General features: G+C 47.6%; 1 protein-coding gene across 2 annotated transcripts in view; it reads right to left on the bottom strand.

Annotated features, from left to right (window-relative positions):
- Positions 1-4,371: 4,371 nt before the first annotated feature.
- SMYD1 (SET and MYND domain containing 1) overlaps positions 4,372-25,635 on the bottom strand; it is a 43,860-nt gene continuing 22,596 nt past the window's right edge. Inside the window, exons 4-10 of one of the 2 annotated variants that reach the window (XM_036262963.1) lie at positions 24,489-24,619; positions 22,443-22,481; positions 18,699-18,888; positions 9,575-9,667; positions 7,307-7,470; positions 6,198-6,366; positions 4,372-4,861 (exon numbers count right to left, since the gene is read on the bottom strand). In XM_036262963.1, coding sequence (XP_036118856.1) covers positions 4,703-4,861; positions 6,198-6,366; positions 7,307-7,470; positions 9,575-9,667; positions 18,699-18,888; positions 22,443-22,481; positions 24,489-24,619 — 945 coding nt within the window. In that variant the 3' untranslated portion in view covers positions 4,372-4,702. The remainder of the gene's footprint in view (positions 4,862-6,197; positions 6,367-7,306; positions 7,471-9,574; positions 9,668-18,698; positions 18,889-22,442; positions 22,482-24,488; positions 24,620-25,635) is intronic. The other variant, XM_036262965.1, reaches the window with a different exon arrangement.

Raw genomic sequence — 25,635 nt, 5'->3', positions numbered from 1 at the left:
AGACCATGAGCAGAAACTCTGTTATGCCCAGAGAAATATCAGTGAGCAGGTGAAGAGGCAAAGAGAGGAAAGTCCGTTTGCCTGGGACCACCCAGCTGATAAATGGTGGAACTGAGGTCCTCTGACTCTCAAGGCACGGGGGGAGGGAAGTAGTGAAAACAAGGTCTTCTCAGCAAGACCTCTGGGGAACTGAAAAAATCCCCCTTCTTCTCCTAACTGGGAACAAGGCTGGATTTGGAAAGGGGTTGTTTGTATGTTTTTGCCTGAAAAGGAGAATACATTTTAGATCCTGAACTTAGATTTTGTTCAGGTGCCCAAGGAACTGGGGGTCGCAAACCTGCTTTACATACATTGAATAAACAGCTGTTGGTTGTATCAACTATTTTTACCCTGACCCCTCTTCCCTCTGGACCCTTCTGCCTTCTCTCCGGCTGCCTCTGTGCACCCCACCCCCAGAGGGTGCTCCTTCCCCTGAAAGCCAATTGATTTGAGAAGAGTCCATTTTTGGTGTCTATATCCACACAAAAGTAGACATTTCTGTTGTTTGGTTTTTTATGTAAATGATTGCCATTAGAGTAAAGAAAGTGATTTTTTCTAACTGAGTCCATAATTAATCTTCAGAGCACTTTTGTACACATACTGGAGGCACAGTGACCACCCCATGATTTTCTAGTGTTTCTCACCAGAAAAACATGGAGACATGGAATTTGCTTATGTTCTTTACAACCTAGACTCACTCAGCCAAATCAGGGCTGGGCGGCACTAAGCCTTGAGGGAACAGTGATCCCTGGGAGACTTGCTGTCTAGCAGGGAGACCAACCCATAATCCACATGGCGACAGTATGACCAGTGCCATGATGTTGGTGTGAACAAACTCCAGATCCTGCCCACCCACAGCTGACTCATGAAGCGTCCAAGGAAAGCTTTTTGGCAGGGAGGTGTGGTATAAACGAGGGCTTGGTGAGGGATGAGGCAGAGGACAGCGTCTCTGACATGAATATCCTTTTACTCTGGTAAGGAGTTTGGACTTGATCCTGGAGACCATGGGCTAACATTGAAAGGTTTTCAGCTACAAGAATAGCATGATACTAAAGGCGTTGTAGAAAAGTTATCCTGGCCGTGGTATCAAGGATAATGAGAAAGGCCAAGGTTGAATACAGGGAGACCATTAAAAGATGCTGGACCAGCCCAACCGGTGTGGCTCAGTGGTTGAGCATTGACCCATGGACCAAGAGGTCACCGGTTTGATTCCTGATCAGGACACACGCCCAGGTTGTGGGCCAAGTCCCCAGTGGGGGGCATGCACGAGGCAACCAAGCTATGTTCTTTCTCATCCATGTTTTTATCTCTCTGTCTCTCTCTCCCTTCCTATCTCTCTAAAAATCAATAAAAATTTTAAAAAATTTTAAAAAGAGAGATGCTGGTCCAGGCAAGTGTTGAAAGCTGATTTCCATGTTGTAAACGTTCCCCCTGTGGCCGTTGTCAAGGTATCAACGGGATGTGGATGAATACTGAGTGGGGAAGAGATGTGCACAGTCAGCTCCCACAAGCTGGTAAGAGCTGGGTCCAGCTCACACAGCTCATCTGTGCCCTTCACCGTCACTTTCCGGTCGGAGAAGGGCCACCCCAGCAGCAGCACGGCTGCAATGCCCGTGGAGCACTTATGATGGGCCAGGCACTGCTCTGGGAGCTTCACACTTTAACACTTAACCCTCACAGCAACCCTGTGTGCTGGGCGGGAATCGGGAGCCTGACGCATGGGTGAAATGACCAGTCCAAGCTAACATCTTGTGGAATAAACTTAACTTGTCTCAGTGTCTATGATCTCTAAAGCTGCACTGTCTAATACAGTGGCCACGAGCCACGTTGGCTTTTTCAATTGAATTAAATAAAATTAAATTTCCACTTCCTGTCCTGACCAGTTAGGCTCAGTAGTTAGAGCGTTGGCCTGTGAACCAAAGGGTCTCAGGTTTGATTCCTGGTCAAGGGCAAGGGCCTGGGTTGCAGGTTCGATCCCCAGACCCACCATGCAGGAGGTAACCAATCGATGTGTCTCTCTCACATCGATGTTTCCCTCTCTCTTTCCCTCCCTCCCTTCTACTCTATTTAAAAATTAATCAATGGGAAAATATCCTCAAGTGAGGGTTAAAAAACAAACAAAAAGCCCGGTTGGTGTGGCTCAGTGGTTGAGCATCCACCCATGCACCCAGAGGTCGCTAGTTCGATTCCTGGTCAGGGCACATGCCCAGGTTGTGGGCCCAATCCCCAGTGCGGGGCATGCAGGAGGCAGCCAATCAATGTTCTCTCTCATTGATGTTTTGATCGCTCTCTCCCCGACCCTTCCTCTCTCTCTAAAAATGAATAAAGAAAAAAAAATTTTAACTCACTCTTTCAATCATACTACACAGATTTTAAGTGCTCAGTAGTTACATGCCGCTAGTGGCTACTGTGTTGGACAACACCTCCATCACCACAGGAAGTTCTTTCAGACAGTGCTGCTCCAAATGGATTGTCAGAAAGAAAGAAGCCACACATATTAGTTTGGAAACAGTGGATTTAATGGCCTTTGTTGATGCCTGTAACATAAAAACTCAGAATACACAGTCCATGTCTCTTCTGCTCTGAGATAAGCAAATTCATTCACTTATTCGTTCATTCATTCATTCACTCACCACACGTTAACTGAGCACCTACTATGTTTCAGGACCTGTGCTCGGTTCTGGGGATAGAGCAATGAACAGAGGGACACCGCCGCTGGCCTCCAGAAGCTCACACTCTGACAGAGGAGGCAGACAAGTAACTAGGCAATTACAGAATGCCGTGAGGAGAGAGGTATGATGGGGGAGTCAGGGGTAACACCAGAGACCCAGACAGGCAGCCCGCTGAATCGAAGGCATCCAGCGAAGGCTTCACAGATGGGGTGATTTCCAAACTGGATGCTGAAAGATGAACAGGGGTCGGCAGGTTTGGGATATTTAGCTAGAAAACTCAAAGAGAGGCACGGAGACATGGGTCAGTCGGGGACCCGTGAGTGAGTGGGTTTGACCGAAGCCTAGGATGCAACAGGAGGAAAAGACCCGTGTTCCAGGTGGTGTGCTAAGGCGGGAGCGGTGTTGGGAGGCGAGAAAGGAAAGAGAAAGAATTGTATTCTGGATGTGCTGAGTTTGATGTGCCTGCAGGACACTCAGGAGGGTGTGTGGGGCCGGAGCTCAGGAGCAGGCTGGGGAAAACGGATGTAGGACCATCGCTCAAGGTGGTGAGCAAATCAAGGGCCTGCTGTGCTCACGCAGGAAGTGTGCGCAGCCTAGATAACATCAACTAGGAGTGACCAGAATGAACAACAGCAACTACAGGACACGCCAACATATCGGGGCATGCGGAGAAGCGGGGACAGAGAGAGACGAGAAACCACAACAGAGGATCAGCACAAGGAAGCGGTGTTCCAGAAATCAAGCGCTGGAAGCAGCAACTGATGCAGAGATGCCGAGTCAGGTAAGGACCAGAAGGACCCACAAGTGCTGACCTTGGTAAAATCTCTTTCAGTGGAGTTCAGGAGGCCAGCCTGCAGTGGTTTCAGGAAGAAATGAAAAGTAAAGAAAAGGGGATAGTAACTATGAGAGACAAATCCTTTAAAAAATAATACTCAGCCCTGGCCGGTGTGGCTCAGTGGATGGAGCGTCAGCCCGCGCACTGAAGGGTCATGGGTTCGGTTCTCAGTCAAGGGCACGTACCTAGGTTGCAGGTTTGATCCCCAGCCCTGGTCAGGGTGTGTGCAGGAGGCAACTAAGTGAAGTGTTTCTCTCCCATCAATGTTTCTCTCTCTCCCTCCCTCCCTCCCTCCCTTCCACTCTCTAAAAATCAATGGAAAAATACTCTCAGGTGAGAATTGACAATAACAACAAATACGCAGCTGTAAAGATTATGACTGCAGATCACCCCCAGCATCTTTACTGACTGCACTGAAGAAGCTGGAAGGCAGGTCAATGTCAAGGACGCAGGGTGGAGAAGGAGTAACAGGTGATACAAGGCCCCAAGGACATAGGGGAGGAAGGAGTCCAGAGCACAGGTGGAGGGGCGGAGGGAAGGGTGGGTGCAGACATGACATGTGTGAATGCAGGAACAGGAAACTGAGGCAATTCCAGGCACGTGTGTTTCCAAGTTTCTCCCTCAGCTTCACCCTGAAAAGACTTCTCCCCTCCTAGTCGGCCAAATCCTGAACATCCAGACCAGCAGCCCCAGAGACACCTGCACAGATGGGTGAGCAGGCACCTGAGACTCCAAGCACCTGCCTCTCAGCTCAGATGACCCCTCCGTGGTACTGCACACACACACACACACACACACACACACACACACACACACACCCCAGACATGCCCTCTACTGTACCCCCCCACATAGTTTGCATTGTATTTATTATTACACAGTGCTTTAATTGTTTGCTTACATTTTGCCTCCCCAACTACTTTTGGAGCTTCTTTATCTCTAGGGCCTACCACCCAATAAATATTTGTACAATGAGTCGGGCTATAGGATGAGTTAAATTGAACTAAACTGAGTTGAAATAAACCAAAATGACGCTAGGGAACACAGAGCAGTACATTCCCACAGCAACAAGGTTGAGCGTTCTGACTTCCTCGTCAGGGGTCTCCCCAGAAGCCCACCGCCCCCAGAACGTTGCTCCTGGGCGCCCCCGGCAGGTCCTCATTGCTTCTTGTGGAACAGCGCCGGCGCTGGCTCACTGCTGGGCTCAGCCATGACCTGCATGGGCTGGTTGTTCAGCGCGGCCTCGCGCATCTTGTGGTACATGAACTCGTTCTGCTGGAACAGGCGCAGCTCCATCTCCGTCTGCACCCGCATGGCCTGTGGGACGCAAACACGCTTACCCAGGGATGGCAAGGCCCAGGGCACGCTGGCCTGACCTACCTCGGCCTCTATGGAAAGGGCCGACAGTGGGGTAAATGACTCTCAGCACCAAGATTCAACTGTAGCCCTCGGAGGTGCACTGGGCACCTGATGTCCTGGCAGCGGGTTGGTTTGTTAGGGAGAGGGAGTCAGACTCCCGAGTGAGTAGCGGAGGGGTTGATCTCAGCGGAGAGGGTTTGTTCTCAGAAACTGTCAAGTGAGGACCCGGGTTTGAACCCTGGCCCCTGCATTTGGGTCCCACCTAAGGCTGAGGGACCTCATGCAAGTGACTGAATCCCTTCAGCTCTCAGTTTCCTTGTGCATGAAATGGGTAAGACTCCTTCGTCCTTCCCGGTAGGCCAGGGAAATTACAGCATGTGACGCACACAGAGAAGCCCTCACTTCCCAGACGTTCATTCAAGAAGCACTTACCGAGGGCCAGGCATCGCTGCGGGGCTGAGGGTGCAGCAGATGGACAAGAATTCTGCCCTCGGCAGGCTTAACCCACAGATATGAGATTTGTCTTCTCATGCACCTTGTGACACCGAGTCTGTCATCTATCCCTCCACTGCACTGAGGACAGCTCCTTGAACTCGGTCACTCTCAAATAAACCAGCCCTCAAAGCACAAAGGAAACCAGCAGCGACTGGAAGCATGCCATGTGCCATGTGCCATGTGCCGTGTGCCGGGTGCCATGTGCCGTGTACCATGTGCCGTGTGCCGGGCACAGTTCGCAGCGCTGCTCACACATCAGCTCCCTGAACCCCTGGTACAACCCTCTCCTTTCTTCTCCATTGGGCCGTGAGGAAACTGAGGCCCACACGCTCAATATTTGCAGTCACAGAGCTAGAAAGTGGCGAACCTGAGCTCGGTCCCAGCAGTCTGATTCCAGAGCCTGTGCTGCCCACGTTTACTCTATGTAGCACATTTCTGATGTACATGGCTATGCACGCACAGACACGCGCACACACGCACACACACATACACACACTCACGCACACGTGCATACACACACACATGACCATTGTTTAGGTTCTCTCAGTCCAAGCTTGGAGCATCTCACGGTTCAAGTCTTCGCTTGTCATCCACTAGCTATATGACTGTGAACAGATTACTCCCCTTCCCTGGGCCTCAGTTTCCTCATATGTAAAACAGGGGGAGTGGGCTAAAGCCTTTCTGAGTTCCCTTCAGGTCCAGCACAATCTAGGGACTTTCCAAGAGCAGAGTTCAGAAGTCAGCTCTCATCCTCAGAGAGCGCAGAGCAGACAGGGGCCCAGTGTCAGGTGCTACTTGCCTCCAAATCCTTGGTAATTGGGTGGGTGGGGCCGTGTGTCACCAGGAGAATGGCATAGGCTTTGCAGATCATACCGTGCCCCACCTCAATGTTACCAGCATGCCAGTTGGTCAGCCCTGCCCGCATCATGGCCATGCCTAGTTGGGCATTGTTGGGGTGGTAGAGCTTCCTGTAGGGACATATGAAATAATCATAACATAACCCCAACCTTTTTCATATCTGCAGAGTATTTGACCACATATAAAGTACTCTCAGTGAAGTCCATCTGCTTTCCCACCGGGGCCGTGAAGCACCTGCAGCCCACTGGGAGGGGGCTGAGGCACAGGGGGTGAATTACCAAAACCCCACACAGTGAAGCTGCAAGAGCTGAGACTCTGACCGGAGCCGCTGAGCCATATCCTCCGGGGAAAGGAATCAGGACTGTACTCTGAGCTTGACGACAGGAAGCCGGGAGCTCTCGGCACCCCAGCCCTCTCCCCAGAAAGCAGTAGAAAGGTCAAAGGGGGTGGGAGACTTGAATGTTCTTCTTGGGACAGAATTATATTTTTCCCTCTTTGGCAGCTTCCTTTTAACATGTTATATGGTTTCCCCACATTTCACTTATGAGTAACATCCTCCCCTCAAAAATGAACCTTCTTGTACTAACGTAGTCACTTGGCCAGACATACAAATTCACATGCCAATGTGGACCGAGAGGACATTGACAGAGGGAAGGCATTCTATTTTATAATTTGTAATTTTAATAAAAGAAGGCTCTCAGGATTTTCTGTGTTGATTGTTAGGGAGGGGAACCTTTCTAAGCACTTGAGATCAAGCTGGACTTGGCCGTCAGAAAATCAGAAGCAAGTCACCATCAAGGAGCAGATGAGCTGGAGGATTTGGGAAAGACCAGGGATGACAAATAGGTTTCATCTCAGCACCAACTCTGACTATTTGGTCTTTACCACTAAGGACACCATGACAAAAAGTCTCCGCCGTACACAGTACGATTACTGACGCTTGCTGCCCCGCTACAGAAGGGAGAGGGAGCAATACGTGTGCCATCTACCTGTCCTGCCTGGAACAGACACGTTTCTGGGAGAGTATCTGAGACCGGGATTGTCACCTACATATAGCCATCCACCATCTTCCTGGCGTAGTACGAGGCCTCCTCAAACGCCTGGAGGTAGGAAAGGACCTCGGAAACGATGCTCAGCATCCTCAGCATGTAGATATTGGTGTCAGAAAACACGGCCTCCTGCTTCTCCAGGCACTCCCGGCATAACTTCACAACCTAGAAGAGACACCGGTCCACTGCCACCGCACTGCAGCGCGTGCTTCATTTGCATACGGGGGCAGCACGGTGACACTGGACACTCCTTGGAAGGTTGAGGAGATTGCGGACGGAAGTGGAAAGCAACAGTTTGTGGTTTGAATAGCAAAATGGTCTTATTTGGGTGAGAGGTAGGGATAGAAAAGGTAACGAGTTACAACGGAATGGCAAAACGAGGACTTTGGGTTGCAAGGAGTTAGGAAGATGTCTATCTTTGTATCATTATACATCTCTGTATATACATACTCTCACAACAATGCAATGAGATAGTTACTACTAATACTCCCATCTTACTGAAGCACAGAGGGTAAGTGTTCTGCCCAGGTCGTAGGTAGTGAGCAACGGAGCAAACCAAGCTCTCGAGCGTTCTCTTAACCACCTTTCCTGTGATTCTCTACCCTGGCTGTGCTCCGGATTCACCTGGAGACCTTTTTAAAAACACCTGTGTCTGGGCCTTTCCCTCAGGCCAATTGAAACCAAATATCTAGGGGTGGGACCTGGCGTCTATAGTTTGTATCAGCCCCTGGGTGGTCCTCATGCACAGCGAGGTTGGCCCTGCTTGAAGCATGCAAGATGGATGGGCAGACAGGGAGGTTCCTGGCAGCTGGCAGACCCATCAGGAGAGCACCACATTGGTCCTGGTGAGAAAAAAGATGAACTTGACCCCGATCAGCCTGAATCAGGCTTTTCTGGCTGATTCACGTGTACACAGAGGCTTAGGGTGCACTCGGCAAAGTCAGATGGTCCTTAGACGTTAGTTGCTCACCGTTCTCTCCTTTCCCCTTGCCACACTCATGGGAGAAATGCTACACAGTTCTTCCCATTTTAAATGAGTGGAGACTGCCTGGCCAGTGTGGCTCAGTAGATTGAGCGTCGTCCCATGGACTGAGAAGTCTGGGTTTGATTTCCAGTCAGGGGACATGCTTGGGGTTTAGGGCCCAGTCTCCAGTAGGGGGCGTGCAGGGGGCAGCCCATCTATGTTTCTCTTTCACATCTCTTACACTGTGTTCAGGTGACCATCTCCCCCACCTGACAGAACTCCTGGGAGTCAAGGAACATGCCTTGTATTGATCGCCCCAGTAAGGGCTCAAAAATATGCAACGAATGAATGAACAAAGGACGAAAATGAAGATCCAGCTACACACCAGAATCATTTAAAGAGCTTGGAAAGCCCGGCCAGTGTGGCTCAGTGGTTGAGCATCAGCCCATGTACCAAGAGGTCACCGGTTTGATTCCAGGTCAGGGCACATGCCCAGGTTGTGGGCCAAATCTCCAGTTGGGGGTCATGCAGGAGACAGCCAATGGATGTTCTCTCTCATCGATGTTTCTATCTCTCTCTCCTCTTCCTCCCTCTCTCTCTAAAAAATCAATAAAGAAGAGCTTGGAAAAAGTGGATTAATGCATCCTGTTGCAGACTGGATAAGTCACATCTTAAGACACGAGACACGGGTTTATATTTCCAGAAACCCGCCCAGGTGAGTTCAGTGCACACGCTCCGCAGCTCAGTGTTTGGCAGTGGTGTCAACTCTGGATGCGTGTTGAAATCACTGTCAGGCTTTAAAAGTCCTGGTGTCTGGGCTCCACCCCAAGAGATTGTGGTGAAATTGTCCTGGGTCAGGATCTGAGTCATGGGGTTTTTTAGTGACTTTAGTGGACAGCCAGTTGAGAACTCCTGTGCTTTGAGAGTCAGGGATGAATGCTCAGTTAGAGACTGGAAACTGTCGCCAGGACCCGCATTTAGCTATGGAAATGCAAGCGGTCCACTGCCATCGCCATTTCCCCATTTCTGATGCCAACTTGAGATACCACGACCCCCCAGGGACATCTGTCAGGCCACCTGTGTTCTTCTCAGACCCAGTTTCAGGGGGTTGAACAGTCACTGGGAACACACCCCTAAGAAGTTCTGAAAGCTTAAGGGCAAGAGGAGTCCTGGTCGCAACAAAGGGACAGAAAAGCAACCTGCTTGGCAGCCGCTCCATCTTCAGCCCACCCCGTCTCCCTCCCTGACTAGAAGAAGGTTCTGCCCTCCTCCCCACTCCTATGCCCCGTAAAAATGAATTCTTACCTCATGGTACAAGCCCTCGGAGCGAGCCTTGTCAATTTTCCCTAGTGTATCCTTGGAGAGTTGTATCATCTCCTTTACCGCATCCTGAGAGGGCTGGGAGAGGAAGGGACACTGAGTTACATCTTTGCACAGTTGTCATCTTTGATGTTCAGTGTAGGACAAATGTAATGCCTTCCTGCCCGACTGGTGTGGCTCAGTGCTTGAATGTCAACCCATGCACCAGGAAGTCCCCAGTTCGATTCCTGGTCAGGGCACATGCCCAGGTTGTGGACCCGATCCCCAGTAGGGACATGCAGGAGGCAGCCAACCAATGTTCTCTCTCATCGATGTTTCTCTCTCTCTCTCCCTCTCCCTTCCTCTGTTTCTAAAATCAATAAAGAAAAAAATTATTTTTTTAAAAAAGTGATGCCTTTCTCATTCTGAATGCTTCATTCCTATAAAGGCTGCACAAGGTCCCTGGAGCTTTTCCAGCTCCCTCATCTTGCTTCTGCCTCATACGGTGCTTTCCATTGCCCAAGCCCCAGAGCCTTGTGACCAGCTGATCATCCCTACCCCGCGCTCGTGCCTGGGCTTTGGGACCCTGTGCAGAACCTGGCATTGACCCCTGTTGTATTTTCTCTGGCATTTTGGAGTCTCACTCTGTCACCCAAAATAGTTTCCATTGTTCCTCTGCACTTCAAGTTAACCATATATACTACAGCTATGCCCTTGCTTTTTTGTCTTCACCCAAGTCGTTGATTTAAATACTGGCCAGCACAGGGCTGAGGACGAAACATTTGTACTGCAATCTGCCATTGGAGTTCACGAAAGACAGCCCCCGTGGCTATGGGCATCCAAACCCTTCCAAGTGTCTTAGCATTCAGTTCATATTTCTTTGTCTTCACCAAAAGCATATTATGAGAGACTGTCAGCTGTCTCAGTGAAATCTAGAGCCCTGGCCGGTTTGGCTCAGCAGTTAGAGTGTCGCCTCATGGACCATGAGTTGCAGGTTCGATTCTGGTCAAGGGCATGTACCTCAGTTGTGGTTCATCCCTGTGATTACTTTGTAACTACCAATTTGTAGTTCTTACTCCCTTCACCTCTTCACACAGCCCCCGAAACACCCTCTCCCTCTGGCAACCGTCAGTCTGTTCTCTGTATCTATGGGTCTGTTTCAATTTTGTTCTTTAGATTCCACATATAAGTTAAACAATATGGTATTTGTCATTCTCTGACTTATTTCACTTAGTATAATATCCTCTATGTCCATCCATGATGACTTAAATGATAAAATCTCATTCTTTTTTATGGCCGAGTAATATTCCATTGTGTATATGTACTAGTTCTTTTTTATCCACTGTTGATGGGCACTTGGGTTGCTTCCATGTCTTGGCTATTGAAAATAATGCTGCAATGGATATAGGGGTGCATATATCCTTTTGAATTAGTGTTTTTGGTTTCTTTGAATATCTACCCAGAAGTGGAATTATTGGGTCATAAGGCATATTTTTTCCATTGATTTTTTTTTTTTAATCTTCACCCGAGGACATTTTTCCATTTTTTTGTTCAGATAGAGTGAGAGGGAGAGAGAAGAAGAGAGAGAGAGAGAGAGAGAGAGAGAGAGAGAGAGAGAGAGAAACATTGACATGAAAGGGACACATCAAGTGGTTGCCACCCGCACAACCAACCAGAGCCGGGGACAAACTGCAGCAGAGGTATGCGCCCTTAGCGGGAACTGAACCTGGGTCTCTCTGGACCACAGGCCGACGCTCTAACCGCTGAGCCAAACTGGCCAGGGCTCATTTTTTTTTTTTAGAGAGAGAGAATAGAAGGGAGGGAGGGAGAGAAACAGCAATGTGAGAGGGACACACTGACTGCTTGCCTCCCAAATGTGCCCTGACCAGGGCTGAGAATTGAACCTGCAAACTAGGCATGTACCCTTGACCGGGAATTGCACCCACGACTCTTCAGTCCTTGGGCTGATGCTCTAATCATTGAGCCAAACCGGCCAGGGCGGCTGTTCTAGTTTTAATATTTTGAGGACCCTCCATATTGTTTTCCACAGTGGCTGCCACAATCTGTATTCCCACCAAGAGTGCATGAGTGTTCCCTTTCCTCCATATTCTCGCCAACATTTCCTTGTTTTTTTAATATTTGTTGAGACTAGCAATTCTGACAGGTGTGAGGTGATATCTCATTGTGAGTTTAATTTGTATTTCTCTGATGATTAGTGACAGTTAGCATCTTTTTATGTCTATTAGCCATCTGTATGTCCTCTTTGGAGAAGTGTCTATTTAGGTCCTTTGCCCATTTTTTAATTGGCGTGTTTGTTTTTGTGGTGTTGAATTGTATGAGTTCTTTATAAATTTATTATATTAACCCCTTACTGCATATATCATCCATTGGTGAATATCTTCTCCCATTCAATAGGTTGTCTTATGTTTTGTTGATGTTTTCTTTTGTTGTGCAAGAACGCTTTAGTTTGATGCGGTCCCATTTGTTTATTTTTTCTTTTGTTTCCCTTGCCCAAGGAGATATATCAGAAAAAACATTGCTAAGATAAATTTCTGAGAGCTTACTGCCTATGTTTTTTTGTTTTATGGTTTCTAGTCTTACATTTAAGTATTTAATCCATTTTTAATTTGTTCTTGTACATGGTATAAGACGGTGGTTTTATTTCATTGTTTTTTTTGCACATTTTAGTCCAATTTATCCCAAAACCATTTATTAAATAGACTGTCTTTACTCCATTGTATGCTCTTGATTCCTTTGTCAAATATTAATTGACCATATAGGCGTGGGTTTATTTCTGGGCTCTCTATTTTATTTTATTTTATTTTTTTGCATTTATCTTCAAATAGAGCGGGAGGGAGAGAGGAAGGAAGAGAGAGAGAAACATCCATGTGAGAGAGAAACATTGAGTGGCTGCCACCCACACAACCCCAACCGGGGCCAGGGACAAACTGCAACCAAGGTACATGCCCCTAGTGGGAACCAAACCCAGGACTCTCTGGTCCACAGGCCGATGCTCTAACTGCTGAGCCAAACTGGCCAGGGCTGGGCTCTCTATTCTGTTCCATTGATATATATCTGTTTTTAAGCTAGTACTGTGCTGTTTTGATTACTATGGGCTTGTTGTATAGTTTGATATCAAGTAGTGTGATGCCTTCAACTTTGTTTTTCTTCCTCAAGATGGCAGTGGTTATTTGGGGTCTTTTGTAATTCCATATAAACTTTAGGGTTATTTGTTCTAGTTCTGTGAAATATGCCATTGGTATTTTGATAAGAATTGAGTTGAATCTATAGATTGCTTTAGGCAGTATGAACACTTCAATGATGCTAATTCTTCCTATTCGGATTTTTTTCACTCAGTAGATTATGGATATTTTCCCACATCTGTATGAATATGTCACCACTTTTCATAGCTGTGGAGTTTTTCACCGTATGAAGCGAGAGTCATTTATTTAACCAGTTCTCTAGTCCAGTTTTTACGATTAGAAATTGGGCTCAACAGCTTCATTTACATTTGCTGCTTACATTATTTTATGGGGTTGCCTTCACTAAAATATCAAACAGTAATGGGAAGGTGGGCATTTGTCCCCATAAACACACATTCTCCTCCCAGGTGGAGGTCAGGGTCCCTCAGCCTCCCAGCTGTCCGGAGCCAGCTCTGTGTCCCTCTTGCATTATAAGAGGCCACCCGAGGACATTTTCCCATTTTTTTGTTCAGGTAGAGTGGGAGGGAGAGAGAGGAACAGAGAGAGAGAGAAACATCGATGTGAAAGGGACACATCGAGTGGCTGCCACCCGCACGACCGACCAGGGCCGGGGACAAACTGCAACCGAGGTACGCGCCCTTAGTGGGAACCGAACCCGGGTCTCTCAGGACCGCAGGCCGATGCTCTAACCGCTGAACCAAACCAGCCAAGGCAAGGGTCAGAATCTTTTAAGAAAGGGGCATTATATTTATTTTTCTAACCACATCATCTGCTTTGGCTTCTGCAGTTCTTGAATATCCGTACAAATTTGACTGCCCTCGATTCCATATCCTTTGGTATCTGGGTCTCCCTGGAATTCTTCTGCATGCCTACTTGTACTTGTCCTGTGGCCCGACCCCCAAAACTGAGTAACCTGTCAGTGCTCTGACTTCTGCTTGCAGGTCTCACTCCTGACTTAAGCTTTGCATTGACCTTTGAGTGGACTGAGATCTCTGGCTTCTGGCTGCCTTCCATTCTCAGAGTGCTACTTAGCCTTCTGTGAACGTGAAACATGTCTTGGTTTCAGACAAGGCATTGCAGTTTGTGTCTGCTTTCTTAAGACCCTCTGAACCAAGCACATTAGTAGGAGGGGGTCCATGTCATGTCCAATTGTGCAGAGTTCTGTGACTGGTGATGCAGCAGGATATCCCCAATCTTCCAAACCTACATTTTTAGTTTCATCCATAGCTTGTTGCCCATAATATCAGATCGAGTTTATAACCACTTGTTTCTAGTCTATCGTAAGTTTCATCATCTTTAGAAGTCAAAATTGTTAGTGAATCCTCTGGAGTAATCAGTAGCTTGCAGGTAGATTTGAAAAATACCAAGTGCTTAGGTGTTAATAACAGTCTTGCTTGCCCTGGCCGGTTTGGTTCCGTGGTTAAAGCGTCGGCCTGCAGACCAGAGAGACCCGGGTTCGGTTCCCGCTAAGGGCACGTACGTTGGTTGCAGTTTGTCCCCGGCCCTGGTTGGGGTCGTGTAGGTGGCAGCCACTCGATGTGTCTTTCTCACATTGATGCTTTTCTCTCTCTTCCTTCGTCTCTCCCTCCCACTCTATCTGAAGATAAATGCAAAAATGTCCTTGGGTGAGGAAAAAATAAATAAATAAACAAGAAGTCTTGCTCAATTTGATGTTGTAAAGAAGAGTGTTACTTTCAGCTCTGGAAGTCAAAGTTTTTCAAGGAGGCAACTGCCAAAGTTTCCAAAGCAACTTGGCTGAAAGGTTGTTAATTTTCAAAGTACAGACAGAAAAACCTGATGTGCAGATAAGATTTAAGGCACCCCAGAGAGAAAGCATCACAAAAAATAGAAAACAGAGAGGCAGAGAGGGGGAGGGGCCAAAAGAGGAAGGGAAGAAACTATGGGGAAAGGGGAAGGAGCCAGCAGAGGGGGAGGATCCATAGGAGGAAGAGCCAGAAGAGAAGGTAGAGGGGAAAAGAGGGATATTGATTCCCCAAGCTTGAAAATTGCCACGTTCCCATTGAGAACCGGGGTGAAGGCTGTTGAGAGGAAAATAGAAAAATCTAAGGAGCCTAAACAAAGAAAGTCCAAAGCTACAATTGAGGAGAAGGTTATAAGTTTTAGTTTTATTTTCTAAATATTTGGTGTTTTGTTTTTTTTTTAATCCAGGTCTACACATATATATATTAATCAGTTGGGAATGATTTTGATGGCAATTAAAAGTTTGAGGATGACTCATAATGGCTGGTGTACTGAGGGGGGCTTATCAGGCTGGGATGAGGAATCATAAGGAAAAGAAAGAAAGGCAACTGTGATGTCATCACAGATAGAGGAACTGTTAATAAATTAGTCCGACACACCATTTACAGATGAGGAAACTGAGGCCCAACGGAAGAGACTTGCCCAAGCTCAGACATTCAGGGTCACGAGCAGAATTAGAACACAGGACTCTTAATTATTTGTCCAGTATTCTTTCTACTACATTATAATGGCCTTTTGTTATGTCTTAGGACACACTTGCTTTTAAAAAGTTATACTCTCTTTTTCTTGGTTGAATTATTTTTTAGTTATTTATTTATTTTAACAGACAACCTCATTGTGATATAACAATAATATAAAGCTTTTGCTTTGACTTCAGGTTAGGTTTAAGCAGAAATAACCAACTTTATACATCAATAGAGATGCCGCCCTGGCCGGTTTAGCTCAGCAGTCAGAGAGTCGGCCCAGGGACCAAAGAGTCGCGGGTTTGATTTCAGTCAAGGGCATGTACCTCGGTTGTAGTTGGGTCCTTGGCCCTGGTCAGGGTCGTGGGGGAGGCAACCAATCAATGTGTCTCTCTCTCTCAACAATGTTTCTCTCTCTCTCTCTCTCTCCCTCCTACTCTATCTGAAGATAAATGGAAAAATATCCTCGGGTGAGGATTTTTTTTTTTTTTAAAAAGAGAGAGAGATGCCAACTCTGCAATTCAGATTAGAAGATTTGGGCATATCATCACCAGCTGGTACCAGCATATCTACAAGTAAGGGACGAGAACCAATGGCCACATATTACCTACTTATCTATTAGATATTCCAGGTAAATATCGAGAGATTTAGAGAAATGACTATATAGTTATTTCATTTAATTTTGGAAGGAAATAGAGAGGATCAGACCTCTTAACAAAAAATAATAATAAATAGTGGGGGGAGCGAGTGATGAAATAAGTACTCAGGGCCAGGTCCCAGGCGGGAAGGCTGACTGCCTTGCAGATAAGACACATGTTACCCTGCAGGTTCTGGGAGGTCAGGGTGAGGGTGGGTACATAGCTTATTCTTTCCTACGGTACCGTGCTTGGTGCCTCACGCAGACACATTCCCTGGGGTGCAGAACCTTCGATTCCATGAGGAGGGGGTTGTTCCTATAAAGAACATAGTGATCCTTGGGTCCCAACTGCTTTATATCCTGCCTGGGAGGGATGATTCTCAACTTCTCCACACCAGGCATCACTGATCTGTTCATCACAGCTTCTCGCTCCCCTCTCTGTCTGGATAGAGACTGACTACGCGTGTACACGCCCGTGGGTGCACGGATCTCTGTGTGTGAGTGCACACGTCCCTTTCAGTTTTCATAAATGGTAGCACACACAGTCTTATGGGTTGGATTACCACCCTCACAATTTCCTGTGTTAAAGTCCTAACCCTCAGTACCTCAGAATGCGACCTTATTTGGAAAGAGGGTCATTGCGGATATAATTAGATAAGGGAGGTCCTACTGGAGCAAGCTGGCCCTAATCCAACATGACTGATGTCCTTATGAAGAGAATGCCAGGTGAAGAGAAAGACACTATGAGGAGACACGGGGAGAAGACGCATCTACAAGCCAAGGAGAGCGTCCTGGAACAGATCCTCCCCTGCCCTCTGACGGACCAAGTCTGCTGACACCTTGACTTCAGACTTCTGGTCTCCAGAGCTGAGACAACACATCTCTCTCATCCAAGCCACCCAGTATGGGCACTTCGTTATGGCAGCCCTAGGAAACTAGTACGCATGGCAATGTTTGATCCCTTCACTCTATTCCATAGGAAATAGAGCTCATTCCGTATCTGCACACAAAGATCTACCTCATTAGTTTTAGTGACATGGGGTATTTTGTTTATTTTGATATTTCCCTGTTGGTGGTTATTTAGGTTATATTCACTATTTTTATATTCCTAACAATGCTACTATATATATATATATATGTTTTTAATATATTTTTTCTTTATTGATTTTAGAGACAGAGGAAGGGAGAGGGAGAGAGAGAGAGAAACATCGATGAGAGAGAACATCGATTGGCCGCCTCCTGCATGCCCCCCACTGGGGATTTGGCCCACAACCTGGGCATGTGCCCTGGTCGGGAATCAAACCAGCGACCTCTTGGTGCACGGGTTGACACTCAACCACTGAACCACACCAGCCGGCTACAAACTGATGCTTAGGTACAGATGGTGGGCCTTTCCCTTCATTCCTCAGTGGTGTCCATGCTAAAGTTCAGATAACACTGTCCCTGCACTTGACCCATCACTCTTTCATCCCCTGGCCATTCTAGACTTTTTTTGCATGGGGTTGGGGGGGACACTAACTTGTTTTCATTCGTAATATATATTTCTAACCCTTTGACTAAGTAGTTCTACTTCTAAGAATGTATCCTGTAGATATACTTGCACATATGCACAAAGATATATGTATACAGAAATATATTGTAGCCTGGCTGGTGTGGGTGAGGAGACTTGCAGACTCTGACTCAGGTCCCAGTACTTTTCCTCTCCTAGCCTTTCCCCATGCCCTCTCCCCCAGCCCCTCACCTCAGAATCCATAAAACGGCAGGAGCCTTTTGTTCTGGGCCCCTTGGCATGAGACAACCCCTACCTCTGTGCCAATCCACCTGAGTGCCATGTACCTTTCCCTGGGGGCCGTCAAATAGCAGGAGTCACCACCTGCCCCCATTCAGCCCTGTTTAGCTCACTGTAGGATGTGGTTAAAGGCACACTGCTTTGGACGTGGTCGAGGGCACGCTGCTTTGGACGTGGTCAAGGGCACGCTGCTCTGGACGTGGTCGAGGGCACGCTGCTCTGGACGTGGTCGAGGGCACGCTGCTCTGGACGTGGTCGAGGGCACACTGCTCTGGACGTGGTCGAGGGCACACTGCTCTGGACGTGGTCGAGGGCACACTGCTCTGGACGTGGTCGAGGGCACACTGCTCTGGACGTGGTCGAGGGCACACTGCTCTGGACGTGGTCGAGGGCACACTGCTCTGGACGTGGTCGAGGGCACACTGCTTTAACCAGCTGCTCCAACACCTGGCAGCTCCGCTTTCTCCAGCTCAGCCGAGCTCCTGACTTACCCCTCAGGAAGCCTTCCTGCTGCTCAGAGGTCTCACCATCCATTAAGCAATAGCTACTCGGGACTTAGGCAATTAACCAATCTAAACATTGCCCGGTCTCCACAGTGCCCATTTCCATGGGACTAGGAATATCTTTGTCATAACCAGATGACAAATCTCTTTGCCCATCTGGTCTCAATATGAGAGATTCTCAGCATTATTTAAACTGCAAAGGAGCAAGGAGAGGACTACAATGTACTGTCTACTCTACATGCCACACCCGTTACATACATTATCTCGTGTAATACTCAGAACCACCCCTCGTAGTGGTTGCCATCATTCCTATTTTACAGGCGAGAACACTGAGTGATGTTCCCAGACTCAAACACCTAGCAAGTGGTGGAGCCCGGACACCAGCTGGGACCTGTCAGCAGTGCTCCGTCCCCCACCCCATTGAGCGTTCCCAGGGGTTACAGGCTGGTGTTCCGGGAACCAGCGAGCGGGATGTACTGGTGAGCTGTGGAATCCCCCCGTGCCTGGCTCCTGTGGAGGTGGCCGCCAGCACCCCCCGGCAGGGCTGTGTGTACCTTTGGGTTGTCTTTTGCCCCCAGGAAGAGGTCGTCCTTCAACCTTTGCTGGCAGTGCTCACACGTGCAGTCGAAGTAGTACTGCTTCTTCAGCTGCTTCTTGCGTTCTTCGCTGACGTTGAGGAAGTCGATGTAAGACACCGTCAGCTCTTCTCCTTCTGAGATCTTGCCCAGGGCCCGGAGCTCAATTCTGGAGCAGGGCAAAGGAGAAGAGTCAGTGAAATCCACAGCCACCGGAGTGCCGTTTGTGCTCTTCAAATTTCAAGGAGTTGAGTCTCAAAGACAGTGACTTCTATGGCACTTGAGAAAACTCCCCTTCCCTCCCAAAATGGGAGGTAGGACCTAACGGACAGGTTTTTTGGATAATTCTGCTCTACTCATTGTAACAATCAAATCTCCTCCATTCCGCAAACTGCTCTGAAATCCGCTCAAATAGATTCCCGTTGGAGGTCTTGGTCTTAAAGCCATAATAGCTTCCGTGCACACAATCATCCCTGTACCTTCAGCTACTGATGGCTAACAAAGGAAGGGAGAGATAATAATAACAGGTGAAGACAAATAAGAGAAGACTCAATAGTCATTTCTGCTTAGTTTGGGGACTGCTTCCTCAGAAACACGCACATTCAGTCACCTACAGTCTTGGAGACCCTCGACAGCAAGTAAAGGCTGGTTCCATTGGTCCACTGCATTGCTCACTTTTGTGTTTATTGGGGGGCAGAGCTCTTTGGTTGAAGGTAGTGGCAAAAGCAGATGGCATTTCAATCCCCTCCAGCCTAGACCCGCCCCTCCGATGACCTGCAGACAACCCCCTTTCCATGTAATAGATGCAGAATGTGCTGAAGACAACAGCCCACTGCAGACCTGCCATCCAGGGGAGCCACCAAGCAGAGATCAGCCTGTGGGCCTCTCAGCCATGCACAAGGCCAGAAGCAGCGACCCTGCAGCTGGATCCTAAGCTGTGCTCCTATATCTCCCCAGCATTCTGGGGCCTCACTACCCAGAGGGAGTCTATCACCCAGAGAGTGAGTGGCAGGATGCAGAGGCTGGAGCATCAGCAGAGAGGTCCATGGTCATTTCTTTTACCTCCCAGAATGGCCTTCAGACACCATGTGAAACGTGGGACAAGAATTCAGCACCACAGGGGGATCCCAGCCAAAGGCATCCCCTTCCGTGTACTCTGAAGTGACAATCGAGCAAGCAGCTACTGAACGGCAGGGACACGCATGTCCAGGTGTCAGAGGTGACCACTGAAGGTTAAAAAGCCTTTTCCCAAAGTGAAGTCCACTGACGAACCACACACATGTGATAATATATATAAAAACAACTCATACGGCCCTTGGCAAAATCCAAGTTCCCGTTCACCTCTTGTTCCTTCTTTCCTTTCTTCCCCACCCCAGTTTTTGGCAGCAGCAGTTAATGAAGTGATGACAGGCAAGAGGGAGGGGAGGGCCCAGCGAGCCTACTCACAGCTCTGTTCGGAATCCTAATATGTCTGAGCCACAGGAATTAACCTCCTCATGTCACAGATGAGGGCACTGATGCCCAGAGAGGTGAAGTAACTTCCCCAAAGGTCCCTTAACACTTCAGCCACAGAGTCAAGATGAGAACTCAAGGGCCATTCGTGCCTCATCACATCATATTGGCCTCGCCTGATTGTTTCTGTTCTGCTTCCTGAGGCTGCAATTCGTGGGGAGTGAGATGTACCAAAGCCCTTGGTTGTAGGACTCTACTAACGTCTGATGTCCTAAATGGTTCCATGTGAGCAGTTTCTGAGCCAGTGTTGGGTGTGGATCTTTGGCCTGGTAGGGTAACCAGCATGCTAACCCCAGCAGCCCCTTTTACAGAGGCAGTTCCCATAGTAACGTACCCCCATTCAACAGTGATTCAATGGCCAGTAAGTTAAGATTTCCAGTAGCTTTACTTCCCATCATGGTTAAGCCAGTTTGTACAAGGTCTCAGAGTGTCTCAAATTATTTCAAAGATATTAGAGATGTTTCAAAACCAAGTGAATTTAATGGCACTTAAATATGAAATGCACACACACACACACACACACACACACCCATTTACCTAACTTGGAATTGGGGATCATGGAGTGAATAGTGCCTACCACTCCATTCTGGATTCCACACCCCTTCCATCTCTAATGCTCTGCAATTTTATAGTTCAGTCAGTTGAACCACAAGTAGGCAATTATTTTAAGTATTTTTTAATGTTTTTTTCTTTATTGAATTTAGAGAGAGAGGAAGGGAGAGAGACAGATAGAATCATCGATGAGAGAGAACATCGATTGGCTGCCTCCTGCATGCCCCCCACTGGGGATGGGGCCCACAACCTGGGCATGTGCCGACCAGAAATCAAACTGGTGACCTCTTGGTGCGTGGGTCGACGCTCAACCACTGAGCCACACCAGCCGGGCTATTTTAAGTATTTCTCGTAGAGGCTGGGAAGGTCCCTAGAGACACTCCCATCGTGACCTTTGCTGGACAGATGTAGAACCAAATGCCCAGGAGATGGTGTGAATCGTTCAAGGTCACGTGCAGCGCATGCCAACACAGGCTCGGGTCCTCACACCACCCCTCCCTGCAGCCCCACAGCCCGACTCCCATGCAGCGTTGGTTCTGAATCCAGAGAGCGTATCAAGTACTTTCAAACCCAGAATGAGAAAAAGACCCCTCTGGGGCCATTTGATTGTGATTAAGAAAAGTCTAAAGTAAAATCTAGCCCGGCTGGTGTAGCTCAGTGGATTGAATGTTGTTCCATAGACTGAGAAATTCCAGTTTGGTGCCCGGGTTGTGGGTTCAATCCCCAGTGGGGGATGTGCAGGAGGTAGCTGATCGATGTTTCTCTCTCACATCAATGCTTTTTTCTCTCTCTCTCCCTTCCTCTCTCTCTAAAAAATCCATAAAAACATATTTTTAAAAAGATGTTAAAGTAACCCTGGCCGGTTTGGCTCAGCGGTTAGAGCGTCGGCCTGCGGTCTGGAGAGACCCAGGTTCGGTTCCCGCTAAGGGCGTGTACCTCGGTTGCAGTTTGTCCCCGGCCCTGGTCGGTTGTGTGGGTGGCAGCCACTCGATGTGTCCCTTTCACGTCGATGTTTCTCTCTCTCTCTGTTCCTCTCTCTCCCTCCCACTCTACCTGAACAAAAAAATGGAAAAATGTCCTCGGGTGAGGATAAAAAATAAAATAATAAATAAAAATTAAAAAAAGATGTTAAAGTAAAATCTAACCTAAACCACTCATTTTTACTTGGCCAGAAGCAGTAAACAGAACACTATGAATAAATATTTATCAAAATATTACAGTTATGGGTGCAATGTTCAGAACCCAGTCTGTTTGAGAAGTTGGGGTTATAAACAAACACAGATTCCTTTAGTAAGTCAGTAATATCAGCAGTCCTCACTTCATGGGTAAGCAGGGTTTAGAGGGATGACATGGGTTTTTGCCAAGATGATGGGGACCAGAAGGGACTGTCACGCTTTGATGTCGGAGGAATGAGAGAAGTAAGGCATGAAAGAGGGGGAAGAAAGAAAACAAAGTACCAAAAAGGCATGTCAGGTGGTGAGTGGGTGAAGAACAAAATGATCCATTTAAGTGCATTATGAATACAGCATTCAAAAGAGACGAGACTCTGGGGCGCAGAAGGACATTACAGACAGACAGCAGCCGTGGGAACTTGGGAAGGGGTGGCCCCAGCAAACCAGTGGGTCAGAGGAGCAGGGAAGTTTGCAAGGACTGACCCACCTCATCTGGGTGTGAAACATGGATTTCACTGCCTCATGGCTGAAAGACAAAACAGACACCCAAACGGAAATCAGTACCATTGGCTGACCCGGCACATCCAGCAAGGGTGCACAGTATTTCAGGTTATGTAGTCCAAGCTTTGGCCATACCAACATCCATCAGCCCCTATAGCCGGGCTCTCTTGACAAGATGTCGCCTGGTATAGTGGAAAGCTCACTGGATTTGGAATGATAGGTTCTGGGTTCAAAAGTACATGGCCTTGAACAAGTGACTTCCCTTCCCCGGGTCTCAGTGTTTTCACTTATAGCCCGGCAATAAGACTCGTGAGATAATGCATTTAAAAATAGAGTGCTAAAAAAGGTATGGAAAGCTATTATTATCCCACTAGCAAGCATCTTGGACAAACAAGTGTTGCCTCTTTTGATGTCTCTCTCATGGAGACGGGTTAGGTCGCACAGGTAGTAGGTAAAAATCGTTGGGGTTAGAATTCAGCTCCGAACCTCATGGCCAGTGTAATTTCCACGACGGCAGGCAGCTAGACAGTGACTGAAAAGTCATCTTCTCTTGCACAGCAGCCCAGAAGCCTGGGCAAAACATGGCTGCTCAAAAGAAGTGGATGCATAGGAGCCAGAGTGGACACTGGAGATGACCTGAAAAGAGGGTTCCCAGGTTCCTGTGGCAGTTGCATGTAGTGACAAGAGCCTGAGTCACCATTGCTCAGTGGAGGGGATTCCAGAAAGACCAGCTCTGGATATGACTGAATTTGATCCTCCCTGCCAACCCTGGACCACAGCCCCTCTGGGGAGGATTCCATGAAGTCTAGGCCAGTGACCCCAAGAGGTGTGGGAAGGGAAACAGTATCATCTGGATCCACAACAAACTGCCCTGTCTTGAGTGACTTTCTCGGTTGCTTAAGAGCCAGGTGTCATGTGGGCCCTTCCTTCCAGAAACAGGAAGGAAAAGGGGAACCAGAGTCCCACTTTATAGGGGCTTAGTCTTGACTCTTGGCTAAGGTAGTAGGTAAAACCATTGTCTTTGTTTTCCAGGAAGTTTTTTGGGGAAACCTGCTCCCTGTTGACAGCTCAGAGTCCACTTACAATGTCATAAGAGTTTGTCTCTAAGAGCAGAAGTAATATTGCTCAGGCCTCAATCCTCAGACCCCCTAGCCTGAGCCATGGACAACTGGGGCTCATCCGCTTCGCTGACTCTTCTCCATTTGTGCCCCACCCCAAATTCCACTCTTTACCCTTCTGCCCCCTCTGTGCCTTCGGTGGCGGGGTCGCTAACTGACCTCTGAGGACTTCATCACCCTCCTTTGCACTCTCGCTTCTGGTTGGGGTTGGCCAATGGGAGGAAATCAGAAGATGGGAGGAGAGAGGCTGGGGTGCTCAGTCTCCGGGCTCCCTGTCTGCCTCACCGTGGTTCCAGCAGTGCAAGCCATGCTGCGGGGGCGGGGGCGGAAGGGCCTCCCCATGGCCGTGGTTCTAACCAACCACAGAACCAGGACTTCTTCCATTTGCCCTTCCAGATCTAGAGGGAACAATGGTCTCATGCTGTTGCTAGACCCTGGAGACCTCACCATTCTTTATTAGTTGCTTAAATGCTACCCACACTTCTGTAAATTGTCCTTTTATTAAATTCTCTTCAGGCAAACTCTGAGCGTGCCTTCTGATTTCTGCTGGGACCTTGACTACTATGTGCTTCTGCCAAGCGCCTTCTCGGGTGATAATGTTTTGTAATGACCTCGAGATGGGTAATTTAAGGCGTCAAGTTTTAAAATAGTAGTTAGAGGTTTATCTGACACATCTAGGCAACCTCAAGAAACATATGAAGACTCAGAAAGGACCCATGTGAATTCTTTACTATACTGCCCATTACCTTTCTCCAAGCCAAAAATATTCTAGAATGAAATTTCTATTTTCTTCCCATTTGACATCCATGCAAGTTCAAGTTCAACAGTTTACCTTTGGCTTAAGTCAAGTGGACAAAAACACCGTAAGGTCTCCCCATCCCCATCACACCGCCCCCAGTGAAAGGCATACTCACTTGCCGTTGTTAAAGATGACGGTGCAGTTGGGCCAACAGTCATGGTTCACCAGGCCCAGGTTGGGGAAGATGCCCACGCCCACTGCCTGCAGGCCTCTCTGATCACTGAGCGTGAAACCATTGCAGTTAATCTACCCAGAGGAAAAGATAAAAGAATGAGCTAAGAGACATGGATTAGGGATGGAACATCATCCTTGCCATTGAAAGTTTTTTTAAAAAAATAGAAAACTGGGTCTCATCCTGGAAGCAAAATAGTCTCCTGTTCAAGGTGTGATTCCAAATGACGCTCAATATTAGTACCATGGGAGAGTCCCAAATTCGCTAAAATGCACCACCTTGGAAGTTTTTGGTAGCTATATTCTGAAAAGGCCAAAGATGGAAATGTTGTTTCTGAAAGTCTCTCCCTTTCCTGTACCTGGATCTCACATGACTCATCCCCAGCAATGATTTGGTTTTTCTCTCCATGCACCACTCTGCCTCACCGTGTGTGTGTGTGTGTGTGTGTGTGTGTGTGTCCGGCTTTCTGCTTTCTTTGACAACCCACCCTCAACTCCTATAGCTGCTCATAAACAAAAGTGACATCTCTGTTTTACTATTTGTGTGTGCTGGATATTTATACTCCCTGCTCACAATTTTAAACTCTGATGAGTGCAACATTTACCTCTGAATCCAAGGCAAATCAAGTTGGTAATTCCTTACACAGCACTTGACTTATTTCCTTTTCCTTAAAACTAAGTGGGTCTTTATAGAAACAAATACCAACTATCCGCTATCAAGGTACAAAACATGCATAAGAATAAATATAACTTAGACTACATTAACAACTGCTTTATATATGAATAATATATATACATACATACTACACCTAATGTAATATACATTTATATATGTATACCGATATGTGTGGCACGTAGCTATTTGTTATAGATATTCAGTCTCATCAGTCATTCATCAGGTACATGAAGTTAAGCCAGTTAGTGTCACTAATAAGCTGAGTTACCTCCATCAAATTTCTTTCTTCCCTGAGTCCTACTTTCTCCATCTGTAGGTTGAATAAGTTGGACTAGATGATCTCTATGGTCCTTTCAGCTCTACACTTTGGTGATTATGCCATCCTGTGGCTCTAGTCCCCAAGCCTCCTGAGGGA

The sequence above is a fragment of the Molossus molossus genome, unplaced genomic scaffold, assembly GCF_014108415.1.
Source record: "Molossus molossus isolate mMolMol1 unplaced genomic scaffold, mMolMol1.p scaffold_m16_p_15, whole genome shotgun sequence".
Taxonomy (NCBI): Eukaryota; Metazoa; Chordata; class Mammalia; order Chiroptera; family Molossidae; genus Molossus; species Molossus molossus.
Note: the sequence above shows the minus strand (reverse complement) of the source record. Positions and strands in the feature narration are given on the sequence as shown.